Source organism: Marmota monax, unplaced genomic scaffold (genome assembly GCF_021218885.2).
Source record: "Marmota monax isolate L192 unplaced genomic scaffold, Marmota_monax_Labrador192_F-V1.1 WCK01_AAM20220418_F8-fsc00451, whole genome shotgun sequence".
NCBI lineage: Eukaryota > Metazoa > Chordata > Mammalia > Rodentia > Sciuridae > Marmota > Marmota monax.
This window is the reverse complement of record NW_026694711.1, coordinates 92,875-114,112: the sequence shown is the minus strand read 5'-3', so window position 1 is coordinate 114,112 and position 21,238 is coordinate 92,875. Positions and strand designations below refer to the sequence as shown.

General features: G+C 37.1%; 1 protein-coding gene across 10 annotated transcripts in view; it reads right to left on the bottom strand.

Annotated features, from left to right (window-relative positions):
* LOC124078862 (ras-related GTP-binding protein B) overlaps positions 1 to 21,238 on the bottom strand; it is a 41,567-nt gene that overhangs the window by 6,634 nt on the left and 13,695 nt on the right. For 6 of the 10 annotated variants that reach the window (XR_006847080.2, XR_009224856.1, XR_009224855.1 and 3 more), the window contains exons 7-11: positions 11,678 to 11,773; positions 9,388 to 9,510; positions 6,810 to 6,901; positions 5,680 to 5,795; positions 14 to 135 (exon numbers count right to left, since the gene is read on the bottom strand). Coding sequence is in view for 3 of the 10 variants with exons in the window: in XM_046423946.2 (XP_046279902.1) it covers positions 2,804 to 2,901; positions 5,680 to 5,795; positions 6,810 to 6,901; positions 9,388 to 9,510; positions 11,678 to 11,773 (525 nt within the window). In the remaining 7 variants the exon portion in view is untranslated. Of the gene's footprint in view, positions 1 to 13; positions 136 to 2,370; positions 2,902 to 5,679; positions 5,796 to 6,464; positions 6,613 to 6,809; positions 6,902 to 9,387; positions 9,511 to 11,677; positions 11,774 to 21,238 lie in introns of those variants that run through there. The other 4 variants (XM_046423946.2, XM_046423944.2, XM_046423945.2 and 1 more) reach the window with 2 other exon arrangements.

The following is a 21,238-nucleotide window of genomic DNA, read 5'->3' as shown; positions in this document are numbered from 1 at the left end:
AGTTCACACTTACCTGATAATGTAAAATATATTTAATCCATTCCCAAGAGCCCCATAGTCAACAGTTCCGAGATTGCTCAAAGTTCAAGTTCAAAGTCTTCTCTGAGGCTCAAGGCAATCTCACATTGTAAGCTCCTGTAAAATTCAAAGCAATTTACAAATATCCAATATATAATGATATAGAGTAAACATTTCCATTCAGCAAAATAGGGGCATTAGAAAGAAGGGATAAGACCAAAGTGAGACTGAAATTCAGCTGGGCAAATAAATTCTAGTGTTCTGTGTCTGGCATCTAGAGTACATCTTAATGTACTCTCCAAAGCACTTGGGTATCTCTGCCACAGCCTTATTAGTTGCAGCCCAAGTAGCCTTTCTGTTGGCTTAACTTCGCTCAATTCCTGCAGCCTTCCTTAGCGGGAATTCCATAGCACTGGCATTTCTTAAACTTTGGGGTCTCCACTGCAGTTTTGGTTTTCTCCTCACATCTCCATGTATCACCCTCTCAGGGGTTGCCTGCACGAACTCTGACCCTCCTATACTTTGCCTGGCCTCCCAGGCCTTCTTTTGAAATCTTGGTGGAAGCCTCCATGAACCCCTAACTCCAGCTTCCTACATTCCTGCAGAACCAGCACCATTGTTTTTGATGCCAAAGTCTGCTGCCATCTCAAGCCACAGCCAAGCCTTCTGGGACCCTGGGCCAGAAGCCTCTGAGGGCCTGAGTAGTTGAGCATGTTGAAGAAACTTCCTAGGTCCCCTTGTGGAAGAAGGTTACTCCTTTGGTCTCATGAGAATTTTCACTTTTACTCCCTTGAGCCTGAGGTGGGTGTGATCTTGCCAGTTCCTGAGGTGCCCTCAAGCCATCTTTCTCCTAGTCTCTGGAAAAAGTCTTTAGCATTTTTTTAGAGGTAGTAATGTCTTTAACAACTGCAAATTCCTTAGCCACAGTTTTACTCCCACCTTTCCAGTCCAAGTTTTAAAATATTTCTGCTCCACATTCTTCTCCTGAATATCACAATTAATTTGACTAAAAGGTGTCAGCAATATCCATGCCATGGCCCGAATGCTAAGCTATCTAGAAATTTCTTCTGCCAGATTAAGAAATCCATCACTTTTAAGTCAGCCTCAAAAAAAAAAAAAAGTCTCAGGATACAGGTAAAATACAGACAACTTCTCAGCCAGAACATAACATGAATGGCCTCTAGTCCAATTAACTTTTCCTATAGATCCTCTTGAGCACTGTTTTCACTGTCCACAGTCCTACTGGCATTTTGATTTTCTGAGCTCCCACCAGAATTTGCCATTAAGCTCTGCTTACGACAACCTAAAGCATTTTCAGCTAGCACTGCTAAACATCTCAAAATTTCTCTCAACAATTCCAAAAGCTCAACAATCTTTGAACCACATTCAGGTTAGTCACAGCAACAACACCACTTCTTGGTACCAATTTCTGTATTAGTCAGCTTTTTTGCCACTCTGACTAAAAGACCCAACCAGCACAATTATAGAGCAGGATAAGTTCATTTGGGAGCTAACAGTTCCATAGGTTTCAGTCCATAGAGAGCAGGCTCCTTTCCTTGGGGCTCAAGGTGAGGCAGGACATCATGGTGGAAGAGTATAGTGGAGAGAAGCAGCTCACATGATGATAAGAAAGCAGAGAGAAAGAGAGACTCCACTCTACAGATACAAAATATATACACCAAAGCCATGCCCAACCTCCTCCAGCCATACCCCAGCCTTCAATTACCACTCAATCCCATCAGGTGATTAATTCACTGATTGGGTTAAGGCTCTCATAACCCATTCATTTCTTCTCTGAATCTTGCATCGTCTCACACATGAGCTTTTGGAGGACGCCTCACATCCAAACCATAACAAACTCCCAGCTTATAAAAGGTTTTATAAAGTTTGACTAGAATAATGAAGTTAAATCCCAAGAGGGGCTATGGAATATATAAAATTAACCACTGTTGGACCTTGAAGAAAGATTTCATCTCCTAAATCCTCATCTATTTCCCCTCCACTTATTATTTATTCCTTCTTGAGTTGTATTCTGCAACAGACTTTCAATCCAGATACTATGGACCCAGATTACTAACAGCTTCCCCAACTGTTGTTAGTCCACATAATCTTGACAAATTTTCTTTCAAAATTGCTTTCACATAATTCTCCTGCTCAATTGTCCACAATGGTTTCCTAGTTCCGAATGCATTTAGATATTGTATATCTAAACTCTTCTGTCTAGCTTTAAGGTTAAAATTTGGCTCCATTCTTCCATCCATCATTGTCACCTTCAAGGCTAGGATAAGTATGAAATTCCTTTGCTCTTAGGATAGAGGTAAAGAAACAAGGGGAAAAAAACAGACACTGAAATCCCTAACAGCAAAAGTTTATTTACAGTTGAAGTTAAGGAATATTTTAATGCATGCTGAGGAAAACAGTAATATTTCAAACTTATAGGTTACTATCTAATACGGAATACAAGAGGATGCTGGGAAAGGCTTTGGCATACACAACTATTGGAACCAGGTTATAAGACACTTAAACACTATTAGAACCAGGTGATCAGAACACTTACATATATACTACTTTTAAGTCACACCAACTTCATAGACAGTTCACCTAACTCCTCACTGGCTATTTGAGTAAATAGCATTCAAGGTTAAACATTAAGACTGGGGAATAGAGAAGGAATACAGAAGTGGTACACATTACAACATTTCAGGGCCTACACATATTAATACAACATTAAGATTAATTAATAAACAGTGTTTTCATTTTTGTGTGAAATAGTATTCAGCAATGTTTAGCGCATGAGAAGACACTGCTTTGGTCCGTCCACTCTTTCCAGCTTTTCAAAATGTTTCCTGGCATTGCGGATGTTGATCAGAGTAGCTGCAGAAGCTGAAGGAAGGAGTGGGGAGATACATAACAGAATAAATATGGGGAACCAAAGGAGTGTTTAACTAGTAAACACTAGTAAAAACAAAACAGACAAAAGAGAGCCAAATCCTTCAATGTATGTCACAGAGAACATATAGGAAAAGGAACTTCCAGGTTATCAAGGTTTAATTTTTCTGAAGATCGGCTCATATTCTAAACACAAAATTTCTAAAATTTTGGTTTGGGACTAAACAATAAAACCCATTATTTTATGTTTTAATATTAGCCTAATGTAGGAAAAGCCAGTAGGTAATACATAATTTAAATTTCTAGAAATATTGCAGAAAGCTTTATCTCAATGTTTGAAACAGATAAGGCTATTACACTTCCCTTCATGCCCATAACAGAAAGATGGGAATGTAGCATAAAGTAATACACAATGACATAAAATTGTCCAGCATTTGAAAGTTTAGAGGTTATGTGGACCATCCTTTGAAAAATCTATAACACAACTCTAAAGTCTCTAAAGAAAGAAATTTAAGAAGACCTTAGAATGTGGAAGGACTTCCCATGTTCTTGGATAGGCAGAATATTGTCAAAATGGCCATACTACTGAAAGAACTATACAGATTCAATTCCCATTAAAATTTCAATGACATTCTTCATGGAAATAGAAAAAGCAGTCATGAAATTCTTTTGGAAAAATAAAAAGCCCAGAATAGCCAAAGCAATTCTTAGCGAGAAAAGCAAATTAGGAGGCATCATAATACCAGACCTAAAATTATTCTATAAAGATATAGTAACAAAAACAATATGGTATTCGTACCAAAACAGACATGAAGACCATAATGGAACAGAATAGAAGATGCAGAAACAAACCCCCCAAAATTCAATTACCTCATACCAGACAAAGGCACCAAAAACATACATTGGAGAAACAATAGCCTATTCAACAAATGGTGCTGGGAAAACTGGAAATTCATATGTAGTAGAAAAAAATTTAACCCCTATCTCTCACCCTGTATAAAACTCACCTCAAAGTGGATCAAGAACCTAGACCAGAGACCCTGCACATATTAGAAAAAATATAGGTCCAACACTCCAACTTATCAACTCAGGAACTGACTTCTTTAACAAGACTCCTAAAGCACAGAAGTAAAATCAATAATCTAAACGGGATGGCATCAAACAAAAAAGCTTCTTTATAACAAAGGAAACAAATGAGAGCCTACAGAATGGGAGAAACTCTTTGCCCCTGTACCTCAGTTAGAACATTAATTTCCTGAATATATATATAAACAACTCAAAAAAACTTAACATAAAAAAAAAACCCAATCAGTAAATGGGCAAAGGAACCAAACAGACACTTTACAGAAGAAATACGAATGGTCAACAAATATATGAAAAATGTGCAACATCACTAGTAATTAGAGAAATGCAAATTAAAACTACACTGAGATTTCATCTCACTCCAGTCAGAATGGCAACTATCAAGAATAGAAGTAAAAATAAATGTTGCTGAGGATATGGATAAACATTGCTGGTAAGACTGAAAATGTGTGCAACCACTCTGGAAGGCAATATGGAGATTCCTCAGAAAACTTGGAATGAAACCATCATTTGACCCATTCCTCATTACATATTCAAAGAATTTAAAATCAGTATACTACACTGATACAGCCACATCACTATTTATAGCAGCTCAATTCACAATAGCTAAGCTACAGAGCCAGCCTTGTTGCCCTATAACAGATGAATGAATAAAGAAGATATATACACAATGGAATATTACTCAACCATAAAGAAGAATTACTTTATGACATTTGCCAAAAACTGGATGGATCTGGAGACTCTCATGCTAAATTCAATTAGCCAGTCCCAAAAAGCTAAAGGTTGAATGTTTTCTCTGGTATGTAGAAGCTAACCCACAATAATGGGGGGAAGTGAGGGGAAGAAAAGAATTTCAGTAAATTAGACAATGAAGAATGGAGGGAAGGGAGGAGGGACAGAAAAAGGAAAGGAATGAATCTGACATAATTTTCCCATGTACATATATGAAAATAACACAGTGAATATCACCATCATGTACATCAATAAGAATGGGATCCTAACTAGAATAAGATATATTCCATGCTTATATAATTATGTCAAAATGGATTCTGCTATCATGTGTAACTAAAAAGAACCAATAAATAAATAAAATCTATACATATGAAGCATAAATCATGGATTTTGGTTCTCTTTAAAATTCCTTGATTTAGTCACTTGTTTTCTAAAGTTCCCATGAAGAAAAACACAATACCCTAGAGGCAAAATTGTTTTTCAGCTTCAAAATGTGTCTACCACTGTTACTTGTTTTTTTTTGTTTTTTTTTTTTCAGTGTGTTAAAATATACATGACATGAAATTTACAATGTTAACCATTTTTTTTTTTGGCGGGGATACCAGGGACTGAATTTAGGAGCACTCAACCACTGAGCCACATCCAGCCCTCTTTTGTATTTTATTTAGAGACAGGGTCTCACTGAATTGCTTAGCACCTTGCTTTTGCTGAGGCTGGTTTTGAACTCAGGATCCTGCCTCAGCCTTCCAAGCCACTGGGATTTCAGGTATGTGCCACCATATCAGCCACATTAACCATTTTAAGTGTATGGCTGAATGCAATTAAGCACTTTCATATTGTTGTATGACCAACCCCACTGTAAAATAATTTTAAAATATCTTGTACAATAATACCTCTAGGGCAATTGTTTAGAGAATATGTAGATTTGAAATTATGTCATCTTAAGTTTAAACTTACGAATGGATGGATCAGACATCACAACCATCACATAAGTGTTAGATGTAAAGATGTCAATGAAAGCAGCAAAGTTAGAGTTTCTGACTTCCATACTCTGGAAAGAGGCAGCCAGCTTGCTACAGAAGAAAGGAATAACATAATAACAATATAAGAAGTTCTTATCTTTTAGGTTAAACATTTTTATAGTATTATTATACCTTAATTTATCCCTTGAGAGTTTATAAGGAAAGTCTAAAATTGAATTTAACATGTTTCAGAGTGACTGGAATGAAAATTAGGCTAGGACTTCATATTGACTGAGAAATGAAAATAGGTTTAGACCTAGATCTATGTTGAAAAATCATGTTACAAATGACTTCTTTAATATTTAAGAAGCATCCTTATTTGGAATTTCCCTATCTTGGCAATTAATACTTATATCTGTTTGATGTTACATTTATATTCAAGAAACTACCCCATTTCTTTGAAAACAAACAAGGCAACTCTATTTGCTTGTTATTTGCTATTTCTTCTTCAAAATGTTAGCGTAAACACTCTAGAAAGTCTCAAAGTATACTAAGATGTAAAGTGGGTAAACTGATCCCCGCTCTCCAAGCATCAAGTTTTTATCAGGTAACAATTTGATTTTTAAATCTTTACTTATTTATGATATTTAGCCATTCATTTTCCCTCTATTTGTAATACCCAAGACTCAAATCTTATTTAATCAAACCAGATACATCATAATTTGACATTTCTAAACTCTCTTCTGTTATCATTTCTGAATCAGTATCTATTTTACTTACTATTGTTTTATAGTCAATTCTGTTATTTAGTACGGCAAATTCTCTTTCTTTCTTTTCAAAACTCTCTTGGATATTCTCAGTTTATTTCTTCCCAAATAATACTAAACACGTTGAAAGGGTATTTTGCTTGAATATTTCTCAGATGCTTCTGGATTAGTTGAGTTTGCATGAAAGGACAAGGATCTGTATTTTAGTCAACTGTAGGCTCCCTCAGAGTCAATTTTCTTTTTGATTAAAGCAACCATTGTGAACATAGAAGTTTAGTTAACAACTATAGTTATTTGTATTTCTCAAAAATGATAATTTTCCCAGAAATTAATGCATCATTCCTATAAGATCTCTTACCTGCAGCTCAGCTTGAATTGCTTAATAATGTTGCTGATTTTCTCAAATCTATGAGCATCACGCTGCTCTTTACACTGATAATGAGAAATCACCTGTGAAAATGAACATTGTTCTTTGAATCCATGCAAAATATTCATATAACCCTCTGCTGCTACTTGAAGTAGACATCTGTTAGTTTCTTGACCACCTGGTTTACCATCTTCTCCTGTCTGTATCATATCTTTGTTAAGACTACATGTGATTTCAATATCCATCCAGATGGTCTATTCAGTATTGTTTGGTTATAACTTCATTAGATCATTTAAGTATTCTACATATAGTCTTTGACTTATCATGGTTCAACTTTTGACTTTATAATGGTGTTAAAATGATAGGAATTCAGTAGAAACAATATCTCAAATTTTCCCATACTAGGGATATGTGATACTGACAAACTCTTGTGAGGCTGGGCAGCAGCAGAGAGCCATAACTCTCAGTTAACCATGAGATAGATTATAAGGGTAAACAACAGATACTTCTCAGTGTTACTTGTGTTGCTAGGCTATGATGTTTGGTACGTTAGGTGCATTAAATGCATTTTCAACTTATGGTGGGTTTATCAGGACACAAACCCATCCCAAGTCAAGGAGCATCTGTATTTTGGTTTACTGATATTCATTCTCAATTTTTAATTTAATTTTTAACTATCAATATTTAATCATTAAATATTCACCTTATTTCAATGTTTCACTGGATGATTTTTTATTTTAAAAACATACAAAACAAGGAAAATAAAATACATAACAACTCTTGAGGTTTAATTACTATATTTAAATTTAATGAAGTCTATAATCAAGTAGCTTTGGGAATTATATTTTAAAAGCTTAACTAGATAATTCTAACCATTGAGAACTGACTATTTTTAAATGAATCTATTCAGGATAAACACCAACACCAGCTGAAAATACTTTTCCTAACACTTTGAGATTTTAGTAAATCATACAAGTATCCTACAGGCCAAATGCAAAGTTTATAATAGGAAGCAAAACTGAGTCAATTACCAAAAGAAAATTCTCAGGGAAATACCCTGAGGTAACACGAAACTTTCAACATTTAATTTGTATATAAAGAGCAGGACAGATCCACATTGCTTGACTTACTCCCCTCAGTAAAAATGGTCAATTACATTTAAACTTTTTTTTAACTGTTGATGGACCTTTATTTGTTTATATGTGGTGATGAGAACCAAACCCAGTGCCTCATACATGCTAAGCAAGTGCTCTACCACTGAGCCACATCCCCAGCCCAATCACATTTAAACTTGGTCATCAAGAGAAATAAAAGCTACCTGTTACTGTCAGTGAATAATAGAGAGCTTACTAACATTATCTTCTAAGACCTTGTGTAGTAGATATAGCATGGTAATACTGCTGAAGCAGAGTCCTGTTGTGCCATGCACACTGAGACAGATGGAATGGTTTACTTGCTTGTTGCCATTCATACTAGCAGGAAAAAAAAACTGGTTCGGAGAAGTAATTTCAGGCACGTAACACATGCCACTGGACTGAGGCAGAAAGTCACTCTAGTTACGACTCCTTGCCTCAGCTATATCAGCTAGCAGGAAGAATGGCTCCACAGTGCTGCTATGGCTATAAGTAATGTTTCTACAAAGGAAAAGAGGAATTGTACTTTATATTTTCTGCCCTCAGTTGACACAGCAGCAAAGGGAACCAACATTTAATAGTTCACCTATTCTATGTCAAAGCTTGTGATAGATGCTTAATGTTACTATGCCCCATTTTAATGAACATGATAAACCTATGATACAGATAGTATTATCTCCATTTTAAAAAAGGGGAAACAAGCTCAGAGAGATTAAGAAATGTCTAAAATTACCAAGCAGTGGTAGAACTCAGAAACAAATTATTTACTGGGAGCTGCTCTTAAGAATTATATTTCCTAAGCTAGTTAACAATTACTTTTTTATGCAGTGTGTTGGGACATCTCAAATTATTTTCTATCACTGGTATTTAAATATTTTATTTATAAAGATAATACTAGCTTTGGCATCCTCTATTCAGGGCTATACAAAAAACAGTAGGGTCTAATACAGTTGCTAAGTTCAATTTATACAAAAAGTAACAGTATCAACATGCATCTTTTCCCCTTTAATTCTCCATCTGCTCTTAGCTATATCACTGAGTTGACCCTTACTTCTCTTCCAGTTTTCACCTTAGCCTTTTGGAGAAAAGGGAGGGAAGAGAGTTATCTCAAAAGGACAATACAATAAATTTCATAATAAAATTCAAGAGAAAATAGGAATACTTCATCACAAATAAATAGTTATTAGCAGAAATAATCTAAACCCTCTAATAGGGTATACCTGCAAAAACCTATGGTTTACTAGTTACAAAGGAGCTAAACACCAAAGGACTTCTTTCAGATCACTTGTCAACAATATTACTTTACAAATAGGGCTGAGTATGCATAAGTAATGACACAAGAGAAAAAGGTTCTTCCTAAAAGGGAAACATGCTGTTCTCTGTTCCTGAATAGAAGGTACTGTGTGAAATATATCTTCAGAACAAAAAGTTCTTACCAGAAAAGTAGCTCTCTCAAACAGAAGTACTTCATCAGCCTCAATAATTTCAGCAAAATTCCTTAAGTTCATTTCCAGCTGCTGAACATTGGGAATCAGTTGATAAACAATGCTGGACCAAGCCTAACAGAACAGAAGCATAATGTAATATTACTAACAGTTAGCCAGTCCCAGACCTTTGAAAAGAGTAAATAAACTATAAACCATCACATATAAACAGCAAAACATGATGACAATTAAATCCCAAACAAATACTGACATTAAATATAACACAAATGAAATGAGAAAATGAAGCTATATTTGATTTTTATCCTTGAATTGAATAGTTTTAAGTTCAAACACTTTTTTGAAATGCTGGAGAAACTTCTTTCCATTGATAATTAAAATTAAACAGGTGATTTAATGCCATTATGTTGCCTTAGGAAAAAAAGTAGCAAAATATGAACTACTCTGTTAAAAAGCTTCTAATCTAGACCTTCGACAAATATTTAAATCCAACAGTGCAAATTTCTTTAAAGATAAGAACCTAATAATGCTATATAAAACATATATCCAAGAATCAATTTTGTGAAAATATCAGAGCCACATGGACAAATGGCTCCTCCCCTCAGTGGTGTAATATACCATTACAAGAGAACCAGTGGTATTATCATTCCCAAAGGTTGTTGTCATGTGTAAAATTATTGATCCAACAGAATTTCAAAAGGTCCGTTGTGTTTGCCTAAAACTGACTTCATCCAGAGGAGTATGACTAATGTAAGCAGTTGAAATTATCCACACCCTCCCTCTAGTCTCTTAAGGCCCTTTTATTTGTATTTCCATTATAATACTTCCTTTACTTTCACTCCAATTTGTCTGGTTAGGTGTATTTTCTTCTTCTCTCCCCTACTAGACGGCAGGAATCTGATCTTAGTCATCTGGGTATGCAACAGCATCAAGTAGATAGGCAATGAGCGCTTGTTGAATAAAACTTAATATAAAAATTTAAGTCAGTTCTATGCAACATTGATGTAAGAGATAGTAGTGCCATGTCTCTGATCCATTTAGTTTTATTACTTAGGCATAGGGGTTCAGGTTCCAAATTCCCAGGTCGGTGTTAATGTCACTGCTGAATTTACCTTGGAGAAGGCACCAAAGCTAACCACAGCAGAGACATTGTCACTCACAGCAGTGTTGTGATTAGCCAATTGTCTTTGGTCGTGTTATGTATTGTCATCCTTCACACCGCAGTTGGTTCTTATCAGTGCGTCATGTCCATCCTTATTCACGGTTACCTGTTCTATGGGAATAAGGCTTTGAGAGAAATTCGGCCCATATTAATCTAGAACAGTACTTCCTAGACAGGTATCTCAAAATGATGTTATTAGAGTGAGGCTGGGTCAACATAATATTGGGGAAAAAAAGTGAATTAGTTTAAAAAAATGGCTATTTTTAAAGTCCAATGGCTTTTCTCCTTGGCAAGTCAGGTTTCTGTGCTTCTGGTTGTAGACACTTGTCAGATGCAGTTGATACTGAGGCTCTAGCTATCAATGACAGAGAAGGATCCTTTCTTTGCCACTCAAGAGTCAGACTTGTCAATGGATACCAGAAGCAGTCTGAAGGAAAGGTCTGACCACAGGAGGATCCAAAAGGAGACAGTCCTTAAATCAATAGATCAGTAGAAAAAAGGGAGGAAGCAGGAGCCTATGTGCCAATAGGTAATTTCAGCTTCATCCGTACAGAATTATTGTTATAATCGCTATAATTACTTCAAGCAGTGTGGTATCCATTCCAGCAAGGGGAACAATCCTGGTTGAAAGAATGTTGGTCTCCAATCTGGCATGAAAGTTGAAGCTACTATACTCTAGGAATAACATGTCTCGTCCTAAGATTCCCTTCTCCAATCTCTCCACTAAGTATTTTTCTTCTACTACTACCCAAACTTAGGTAGACTAGTTTATATCATATAGAGGTACCTGTATACAAGATACAACTCCAATTAGAATTGAGACCATGACAGTTCAAAATATATGATGGCCAGTGAGTAAAGTTTCTGCTTTCACAAAGTCAGTATCAAATTAATCATACCCAAACTGGCTAATTCAATATGATTTGGTAACAATGTTGACCCAATGTAGGATTAAAACCAAAATCTGTTAATGTTAAGTTTGGTATTCTTCAATTTGTTGCAGATTATTTCATTTTTTAGTACAACAAATCATGAAATTGTTTAAAATATTTCAATTTTGTTAATATTCTTCTAGCTCTTTTTCATGCTCTTAAAATGAGAGAACCCAGGAAACATACACACCTTATAGAGAGTTTCATCCCAGATAGATGTTCGGAAACAAGAACATTCCAATGGGCGAGACAAACGCCTCAGATCTTCTTCTCGCTCTTTAAAAATCTGAATTAAACAGTCCAACATACTGATCAGCATATAACAGTTCTCCTCTTTGATTGCAAAATCTAAGATGTAACTATTTCAACATGTTTTAATCAAAAGCTTTTGCTCCTTAAGAGGAATTTGGAATATGTACCTTATTTCACAAGCTAGAATGGCAGAAATTATCTCAGGACACGTGTAAAAGTGCTACTGGTTACTATAATTATTTAGACTTATACTGTGTGTGCTCTATACACGTTGAGAGCACTGTATTAGAAAATAAAATTCATTATATAGAGGAATCTTAAAAAATATCTAACACTCCAAATCATTAAATCTGGGCATTTCAAGAGTTATACTCATATCAAGATTTTGTAAATCAAAATATTTAACCTTTTGATATACATTTCTCTCAAATGTCTATTTATATGTACTATTTACATATGCACTGTATGTATTTCAACATATAGATATAACCCCCCACAAACATCTACCAATCTTGGATATATTTCTATGTATATATGCCCATATGTACATTGGAAAAAAATTGTTATACACAACCATTTTTCCATGAGTGGATGGATTGGGAGCAAGTGTATGATGGTTAATTTTTGTGTCAATGTGACTAGGCTGCAGTACCCAGGTATTTGGTCAAACATCAATCCAGATGTTGTTGTGATGGTATTTTTTTAAGAGGTGAAGTTTTAAATAAGATGACTTTGAGTAAAGCAGATTGCCCTCCATAATGTAAAAGAAAAAGTTTCACTACTGAGAAAAATGGAGCTCTACCTACAGGATGCCTTCAAACTCTTTAAGTACAACATCAACTTTTCCATGGATAGTCTCTAAAATTGAGTGAGCTAACTCCTTAAAATAAATCACTCTTCTTTCTTCCCTTTCTCAAATATCTCTACTTCCATAACCCTTCCCACCAACACACATTCTATTGGTCCTGTAATTCCGGAGAACCAAAATTCAGATTTTAGCATTGATAGGTTCTAGAAGAGAATTTTAAGGATGAGTCTCCTCAATTGGTTTTTGAGGTTTCTGGAATCATTTCTTTAATATGATTAGAGTTAAAGGTGTTAATAACTCTATTTCCAGTAGTAAAGATAGCAGTGAATAGTTCACAGTGATACATAAAATACTACCACTGAATACTTCTAATCAAATATGTACAAGGGTGACCATGTATATAACTTTGAATATTTTTTGTCAAAACAATGAGTGTGTAATGAGATTGGCTGACTTATACTAATTGTGCTGGACCAAATAGAGAAAGAAAAAAAATGAGCTCATAAATTTCAATCCCCAGTTTAAGCACCATATAAATAACCCCAAATTATCTATATTCACCCTAGAAGAAACCCATACCCTCTATAGATGCAGAACTGAGATAGCTGAAAACTAAACTTGGAATCTCATCCTGTGAGTGGATAAATCACAATGCATATTTAATTCCTAATTAAACAGGGTATCATCTGTTAGGGTGCTGACTGAAAGAATGGGATTCTAGAAATTGGAATAAGAGTCATATGGGAAGATCTCAATGAAGACTAGGACACTGAATTCCTAACTTCTCATGAGTCTTTGCAAATAGAAGCAGCCACTACATTGAGATTTAAAATTAACCCTACTTTGCCTCAGGGGAATGTAATGATATCCCCTGAGGTAGCTGTCTTACAACAGACCTGACTTACCATCACCATCTCTCTTAGGGTTCTAATGGTTTGGTTGCTTGGCTGAAACATGAACCCCAAATGGCCTATGCTAAGTGAAGCTGAAATACCTGACCTGCATTAGTATATAAGGGAAGGTATCCAAAGGCTTAGGGAGACTGGAATGTTCAAATGGATTTGTCATTTAAGACCTACTTACCAATCTTGGGAGGTGCCAGAAGAGACCTTTCACCATGACTGTGAGAAATAAATTTGTGAGAGGAGCCCAGCTTCCTTCCCTGCTCTGATCACTCTTCTCTGTAGGCCAGACCTGACAGTGGGAACTGCTGCCACTGAATTTGGGAACCTAAATGCAATGGTGGCAGTTGGATCCTGAAGTGGTAGGAGCAAGGTGGAGACACTCACCAAATGCAAGGTAGGTCTAATCTGACAGAGTAATCTGACTGAGACCTATGGTGTTTGCTAGTTGATCATGGTGGTACTTAGAAGTGAAATAGATGGGATATCTACTAAATTCCCACTTCTTCTATATAAGTAGAAGAGTCTAAGTCAAGTGGTCCAAAATCTAACTTGAACCATAAGAACAGAGTCAGGACCCCTCAATAGACTTGTATTAGTTTACAGACCTAGAGCATCTTGAATAAAGAGAAGGGTGGGTCCAGGTAAGGAAGGACCCCACTATACTGCCCAAAGTTTATACTATTATTTTTCCTCCCTGCCTCCTCCAAATGAACCTAAGACCTTCTACAAGGGTAACTGTGCTTTGGGGAAAAGGAAAGGATCCAACCTTTGGGGGACGACTGAGCACTGGCTCTGAAATTCCAGGAGACACAAAACATTACTATAGTCCACTAGTCAAGAGTAGGAAAGTTGGTAGTTGTAGTGGTCAACTTGATAGGATTAAGAGATGATGAGGATTAAGGAGTTTATGGGTCTGTCAGAGAATGACTGACATGTGAGAGAGCCAACCAAAACAGAGACCCTCCCTAAGCATGGGCAGCACCAACCAATAGGATGATGGCTTGGATGGAATAAAAGTTGGAAGAACAAGGAAGCAGCAGCAGATGCAAACTCAATTCTTCTGGAACGGGTTTTTGACTGCTGCTGTGATCATCTGAGGATATGGGACTCTAGCTTCTTTACTCTTCCAAAGTGGACTCTGCCAGTGATTCTCCAGAAGCCTTCAGTCTCAGACTAGGATTACACTGTTGATCCCTCCTATTTTGAGGCTTTGGCCTCTTGGACTGTGCAGCTACTGGTTCTTCCAGCTCTCCAGCCTGCAGATGGCCACTGTGGACTATCCAGCTTCTGGTCACATGAGCCAACCTAATAAATCCCTTTTTATAATCATACTACCTGGTTCTTCATGCCAGTAGCATATGCTTGTCTCAAAGATCAAGCCATTCATGCCTAAGTATACGTGGCTGGTACAGCAATTCTGTACAGCATTGCTTTGGACCAAGGAACTCACTTCACAGCCAAAGAAGTGAGGCAATGGGCTCATGCTCATGGGATTCACTGGTCTTACCATATTCCCCACCATCCTGAAGCAGCTGGTTTCAAAGAATGATGGAACGGACTCTTGAAGTTGCAGTTACAGCACCAGTTAGGTGGTAATACATTGCAGGGCTAGGGCAAGGTTCTTCAGAACCTTCAGAACACTCTGAATCAGCATCCATTATATGTTACTGTCTCTCCTATTGCTAGAATTCACAGGTCCAGGAATCAAGGGGTGAGACAGGAATGGTACTACTCATTCATCATTACTCCTAGTAACCCACAAGGAAAGTTTTTGCTTCTTCCCTGCAACCTTATGTTGTGTAGGCTTAGAAGTCTTACTTTCAGGAGAAATGCTTCTGCCTGGAGATACAACAATGATTTCATTAAACTGGAAGTTAAGACTTCACCATGGACACTTGGGCTCCTCATGCCTCTGAGTCAACAGACTATGAAAGGAGTTATGGTACTGGTGGGGATGATTGATCCAGATTATCAAGGGGACATTGGACTGTTACTCCACAATGGAGATAAGGAAGCATACTCCTGGAGTGCAGGAGATCCCTTAGGGTGCCTCTTGGTATTACTCTGTCCCCTTATTAAGATCAATGGGAAACTACAACAACCCAATCCAGACAAGATGACAAATGTCTTAGACCCTTCAGGAATGAAGGTGTGGGTCACACCTCTAGGTAAAGAACCAAGACCGCTGAGGTAGTTGCTGAAGGTAGAGGAAATACAGAATGGGTAGTAGAAGAATGTAGTCATAAATACCAACTATGGCCACATGACCAGTTACAGAAATGAGGATTTTAATTGCCATTGACAATTCTTCCCTATTCCACTAAGAATATGTTTGGGCATATTTACAAATGCATTAAGAGGAAATAATTGTTACTCTCCTGTTATTCATTCTGTAAAGTAATATTGATTGACTTAACATTAGTAGTGTTTTTGTTTATTCTTCTATTCTGGGGAAAGAACTAGTGTATTCGGTTGTAGGAAGGATAGTTATGTTAGGTGGAATTATAACCTTGTTGTGTTTATTTGGAGATTAAGTATGATGTAAAGAGTCATATTTGGATATCAAGTTGACAAGGGGGTGGATATTTGGATTAAGAGATGCTGAGGATTAAGGGGTTTATGGGTGTGTCAGTGAGGATGTGTCTAGGAAGGATTGACATGTGGTATAGCCAACTGAAATGGAGACCAACGAATAGGATGATGGCTTGGATGGAATAAAAGTTGGAAGAACAAGATGCAAGCTCAATTCTTCTGAAACGGGTTCTTGACTACTGCTATGATCATCTGAGGATATGGGACTCTATTTTCTTCACTCTTCCAAAGTGGACTCTGTCAGTGATTTTTCTGGGGCTCAGCCTATGGACTGTGCAGCTACTGGTTCTTCCAGCTCTCCAGCCTGCAGATGGCCATTGTGGACTATCCAGCTTCTGGTGGCATAAGATAACCTAATAAATCCTTTTTTATAATTATACTTCCTGTTGATTCTGTTCCTATAGAGAATGCTAATACAGTGGTCAATAAAGTTTTAGTTCAGGTTTGTCTCACAGTGGGCCCATGGTTCCCCAAACCATACTGTGGTTATATCCCAATTCCAGAGTACATATTTGGAACAGACATACTCAGCAACTGATTGAATCTCCACATTGGTTCCCTTATCTGTGGTGTGATGGCTATTATGGCAGGAAAAGTCAAGTGAAAACCACTAGAACTGCTTTTTCCTAGGAAAATAATAAACCAAAAGCAATACTGAATTCCTGAAGGGATTGTGGAAATTACTGCCACCATAAAAGACTTAAAAGATACAAGGTTACCAATTCCCACCACATCCCAACTCATTTTGCCTCTTCAGGCTCTACAGAAGGCCGCTAGCTCTTGGACATGGATTTCCATAAGCTTACTCAGGAGGTGATTATAATTTCAACTGTTGTAAAAGATGTGGCCCAATTCCTTGAGCAAACTCACACATCCCCTGGTACCTATATGCAACTATTTTTCTGACAAATGCCTTTTTCTCCAGACTTGCCCATAAAATCCACCAGAAGCAATTTGCTCTTAGGTAGCAAGGCCAGCAAAACACCTTCACTGACTTACTGAGGGAGATACCAACTCTCTAGTCCTATGTTATAATTTAATTTACAGGGCTCTTGGTCACCTTTTCCTTTTACAAGATACTACACTGGTCCATCACATTAATGACATTATGCTGATCAAACCCAGCGAGCAAGTAGTTACACCAGACTTATTGGAAAGACATTTGAATGTCAGAAGGCTGAAAAGCAATGTGACAAAAATTCAGGAGTATGCTACCTTTTAAAAAAAAATGTTTAGTTGTAGATGGACAACACTATACCTTTATTTTATTTATTTATTTTTATGTGGTACATAGGATTGAACCCAGTGCCTCACACATGCTAGGCAGCGCTCTACCACTGAGCCACAACCCAAGTCTGTTACCTTTACTTTTTAAGGACAAAAGAGAAATGGACATAATCTAATAGGCCTATGTAGATTGTGAAGGCAAAATATTACTCTAGATGCATTACTCTAGCTTATTTACTGAGTGACCCAAATAAGCTGCTACTTTTGAGTGGGGCCCAGCACCAATGAAGGCTCTGCGACAGGTCCAGGCAGCTGTGCAAGCTGCTCTTAGACCATATTGTCCAACAAATTCAATGATGCTTTAAGTGTCAGGAGCACATAGGGAAGCTGTTTGGAGCCTTTTACAGGCCACTATTGGTGAACTGCAATGCGCCTATTTAGGGTACTGAAACAAAGCCCTACTATTCTCCACAGATAATTACTTTCCTTTCAAGAAACAGCTCTTGGCCAATTACTAGGCCATAGTACATACAAACTGAACATGTCCCACAGGCTACCAAGTTACCATGGGAACTGTGCTGTTCATCACAAACTGGTTGTTATTTATTTAATCTACCAAACCATAATGTCAGACATGTATAGCAGCTCTCCATCACCAAGTTAAAGTCATATATTTGTGAGACTGAGCCCATGAAAGTCTTGAGGGCATAAGTAAGTTACATTTTAAGTCCTCCTTTGCTGCTACATTGCTTTTTCTTACAGCCCGCACCTAAGACTTCATGGAGCATTCCATATAATCATTTGAGGAAGAGAAGACTAGGGCCTGGTCTATAGATGGTTCTGCATGATACATGGGCACCACCTAGAAGTGAACAGCTGTAGCTCTGTATCCCATTTCTGGAACATCCCTAAAAGAAAGTGTTGAAGGTGAAATCCTCCCAGTGGAAAGAACCTTGATCAACTGGTTGTTCACACTGCTTGGAAAGAGAAATGGCCAGATATACAGCTATGACTCATGAGCTGTAGCCATTGGTTTGCTGGATGGTCAGGGACTTAGAAGGAACATATCTGGAAAAATGGAAGAGGTATATAGATAAATCTCTTCCAATAGAAAAAAAAATTGTGAAGATATCTGTGTCTCAGGTGAATACCCACCAAAGGGTAACCTCAATAAAAGAGGATTTTAATGTTCAAGTGGATAGGATGACCTGTTCTGTGGATACCAGTTAGTATGTATCTTTATCCACCTCAATGAGTTCAGGAAACTAAATGGACATGGTGAAAGGGTTAAAAGTAATATGTGGGCCCAGCAACATAGACTTTCACTCACCAAGGCTGTCCTGGCTGTGGCCACTGATGGGTGCCCAATCTGTCATCAGCAGAGACCAACACTGAATCCAAAATACACACCAGTCCTCCAGGTGAACAGGCAATTATATGATGATGACTTGATTATAATGGTCTTCTTCCATCATGCAAGGGGCAGCATTCTACACTTATTGGAATAGACACTTAATTCTGGATATTGATTCACCTTCCCTTTATACAGTACTTCTACCAAAACTACTATCTGTGAATTTAGAATGCTTCATCCACTATCATGGTATGGCACATGATATTGCTTCTAATCAAGGAACTTCCTCCACAGCAAATAAAATAAAGCAATGGGCCCAGACTTTATTGTTCTTATCATGTTCCCAACCATCCTAATGCAGCTGGCTTGACAGAATGATAGCGTGGGCTTTTGAAAGCTCAGTTAGGTGGCAAAAATTTATAGGGCTGGGACAAGGCTGTCTGGGAGGCTATATGCTCTCATTCAGCATCCAATGTTTGCTGCTTTTTCTACCACAGTGAGGATTCATGGCTCCAGGATTCAGAGTGGTAATGGGAGTGGCACCACTTATTATCACCCATAGTAATGCACTAGCCATTACTAAGGGTAAAGGACAAAGTTTTTGTTTCTTGTCTCTATGACTTTATACTCTGCTGGCCTAAAGGTCTCAGTTCCAAAGGCAGGAATGAGTATGCCAGGAAATATAACAATAATTCAACTGAACTAGAGATTAAAACTGCCACCAGCTACTTTGGGGTCCTCATGCCTCTAAATGAATTGGCAAAAAAGGGACTTCCTGTGCTCTCTGGGGTGACTGATCCTAACTATCATAGGGGAAACTGGACTATATTTCACAATGGAGTTTGGGAAAAGTATGTCAAAAATAAAAGAGATCCCTCAGGGTATCTATTAACAATATCATACCTTGTAATTAAAGTAATGGAAAACCACAACTACCCAATTCAAGCAGGTCTACTAATAGCCTAGACCTTTAGGTCTACTAATGGTTTTAGGGTCATCCTACCAGTAAAGAAATACAACCAGCTGAGGTGCAAAGGCAATCCAGAATTGAAGAAGGCAGTTATAAATACCAGCCAAGATCATGTGAGTACATTATAAATGAGAATTATAACTGTCATGAGTATTTCTTCCTTGATTTTGTTATGAATATATATAAGTGGCTATATACTAAGCATGTCTTTCTCTTTTATCCGTTTATCATGAACATATGATGTATAAACTTTATATCAATATTATTTTAAGTACTATTTACATTGTAATATTTAAGTTATAGGATAGAAAGTAGAAGAATAAACATTACCCAAGGACTTATCTGGAAAGAGTATATTTCTAGTTGTATGTAGAAAAGTTGTATCAAGTTATGTGGAATTATAATCGTTTTATTATATTTATTTGGAAATTAATTATGCTTTTAGAAAATGTGTGAGTGCCTAGTTGAAAAGGGTGGACTATAATGGTTAGTTTTTTTGTTGTTGTTGTTAACATGACTAGGCCATAGTACTCAACACTGGGTAAAACAGCAGCCTAGATGTCACTGTGAAAATACTTTTAGATGAGATTATCATTTAATTCAGTAGACTTTGGGTAAAACAGATTACCCTCCATAATGTGGGTGGGCCTTATCTATAAGACATTTAGAGAAAAAGACTGATATTATAAGGAAGAGGGGAACCTACCCTCACATTGCCTTCTGCCTTAAACTGCAACGTTGACTGTTTTTCCTGGGTCTCTAGTCTAAGGACCTGCTCTCAAGATTTCAGAACTGCCAGCCTCCACATTCACTGGAGCCTATTACTTAAATAAATACTTCCCCATCTCTTTCTGTCTCTTTATATACAAACATATCTCATTGCCTCTGTTTCTCTGGAAAACCACAACATTCACACACATGCAGGGAAATAAATCTTAACGGAACTTTGTATTTTGAGAAGCACTTAATTATTTGTACTTTAAAACTTCCAATTTTAAATCTTTAATGAAATTAAAGATATTAAGCTTAAAATCCACTAAAGAATATTAATATATCTTTAGGGGATAGTCATATGAAAAAATCTAATTCAAAATTATAAGAGATTGAAACATTCATAAGGAGCTCATTTATTGAAATGTTCTAGATTTAATTGTAATTTTGGCTAAGGATTGAAATTATTTTTAAAGCTTCACCAACTCAGGACCCATACTTTTTTTTTGTACTGGGGATTTAAGCCAGGGGTGCTTTACCACTGTTATGGTTTGCATGTGAGGTGTCCCCCAAAAGCTCATGTGTGAGACAATGCAAGAAGGCTCAGAGGAGAAATGATTGGGTTATAATAGTCTTAACCCAATCAGTGATTTAATCCCCTGATAGGAATTCACTGAGTGGTAACTGAAATGGTAGGGTATGGCTGCAGGAGGTGGGAATTAGGGCATAGCTTTGGTGTATATATCTGTATCTGAAAAGTGGAGTCTTCCTGTTCTCATATGAGCTGCTTCCCTATGCCACACACTCTGCCATGAATGTTCAGCCTCACCTCAAGCCCCAAAGAATGGAGCCGGCCTTCTATAAACTAAGATTTCTGAAACTGTGAGCCCTCAAATAAACTTTTCCTCCTCTACAATTTTTCTGGTCAGATC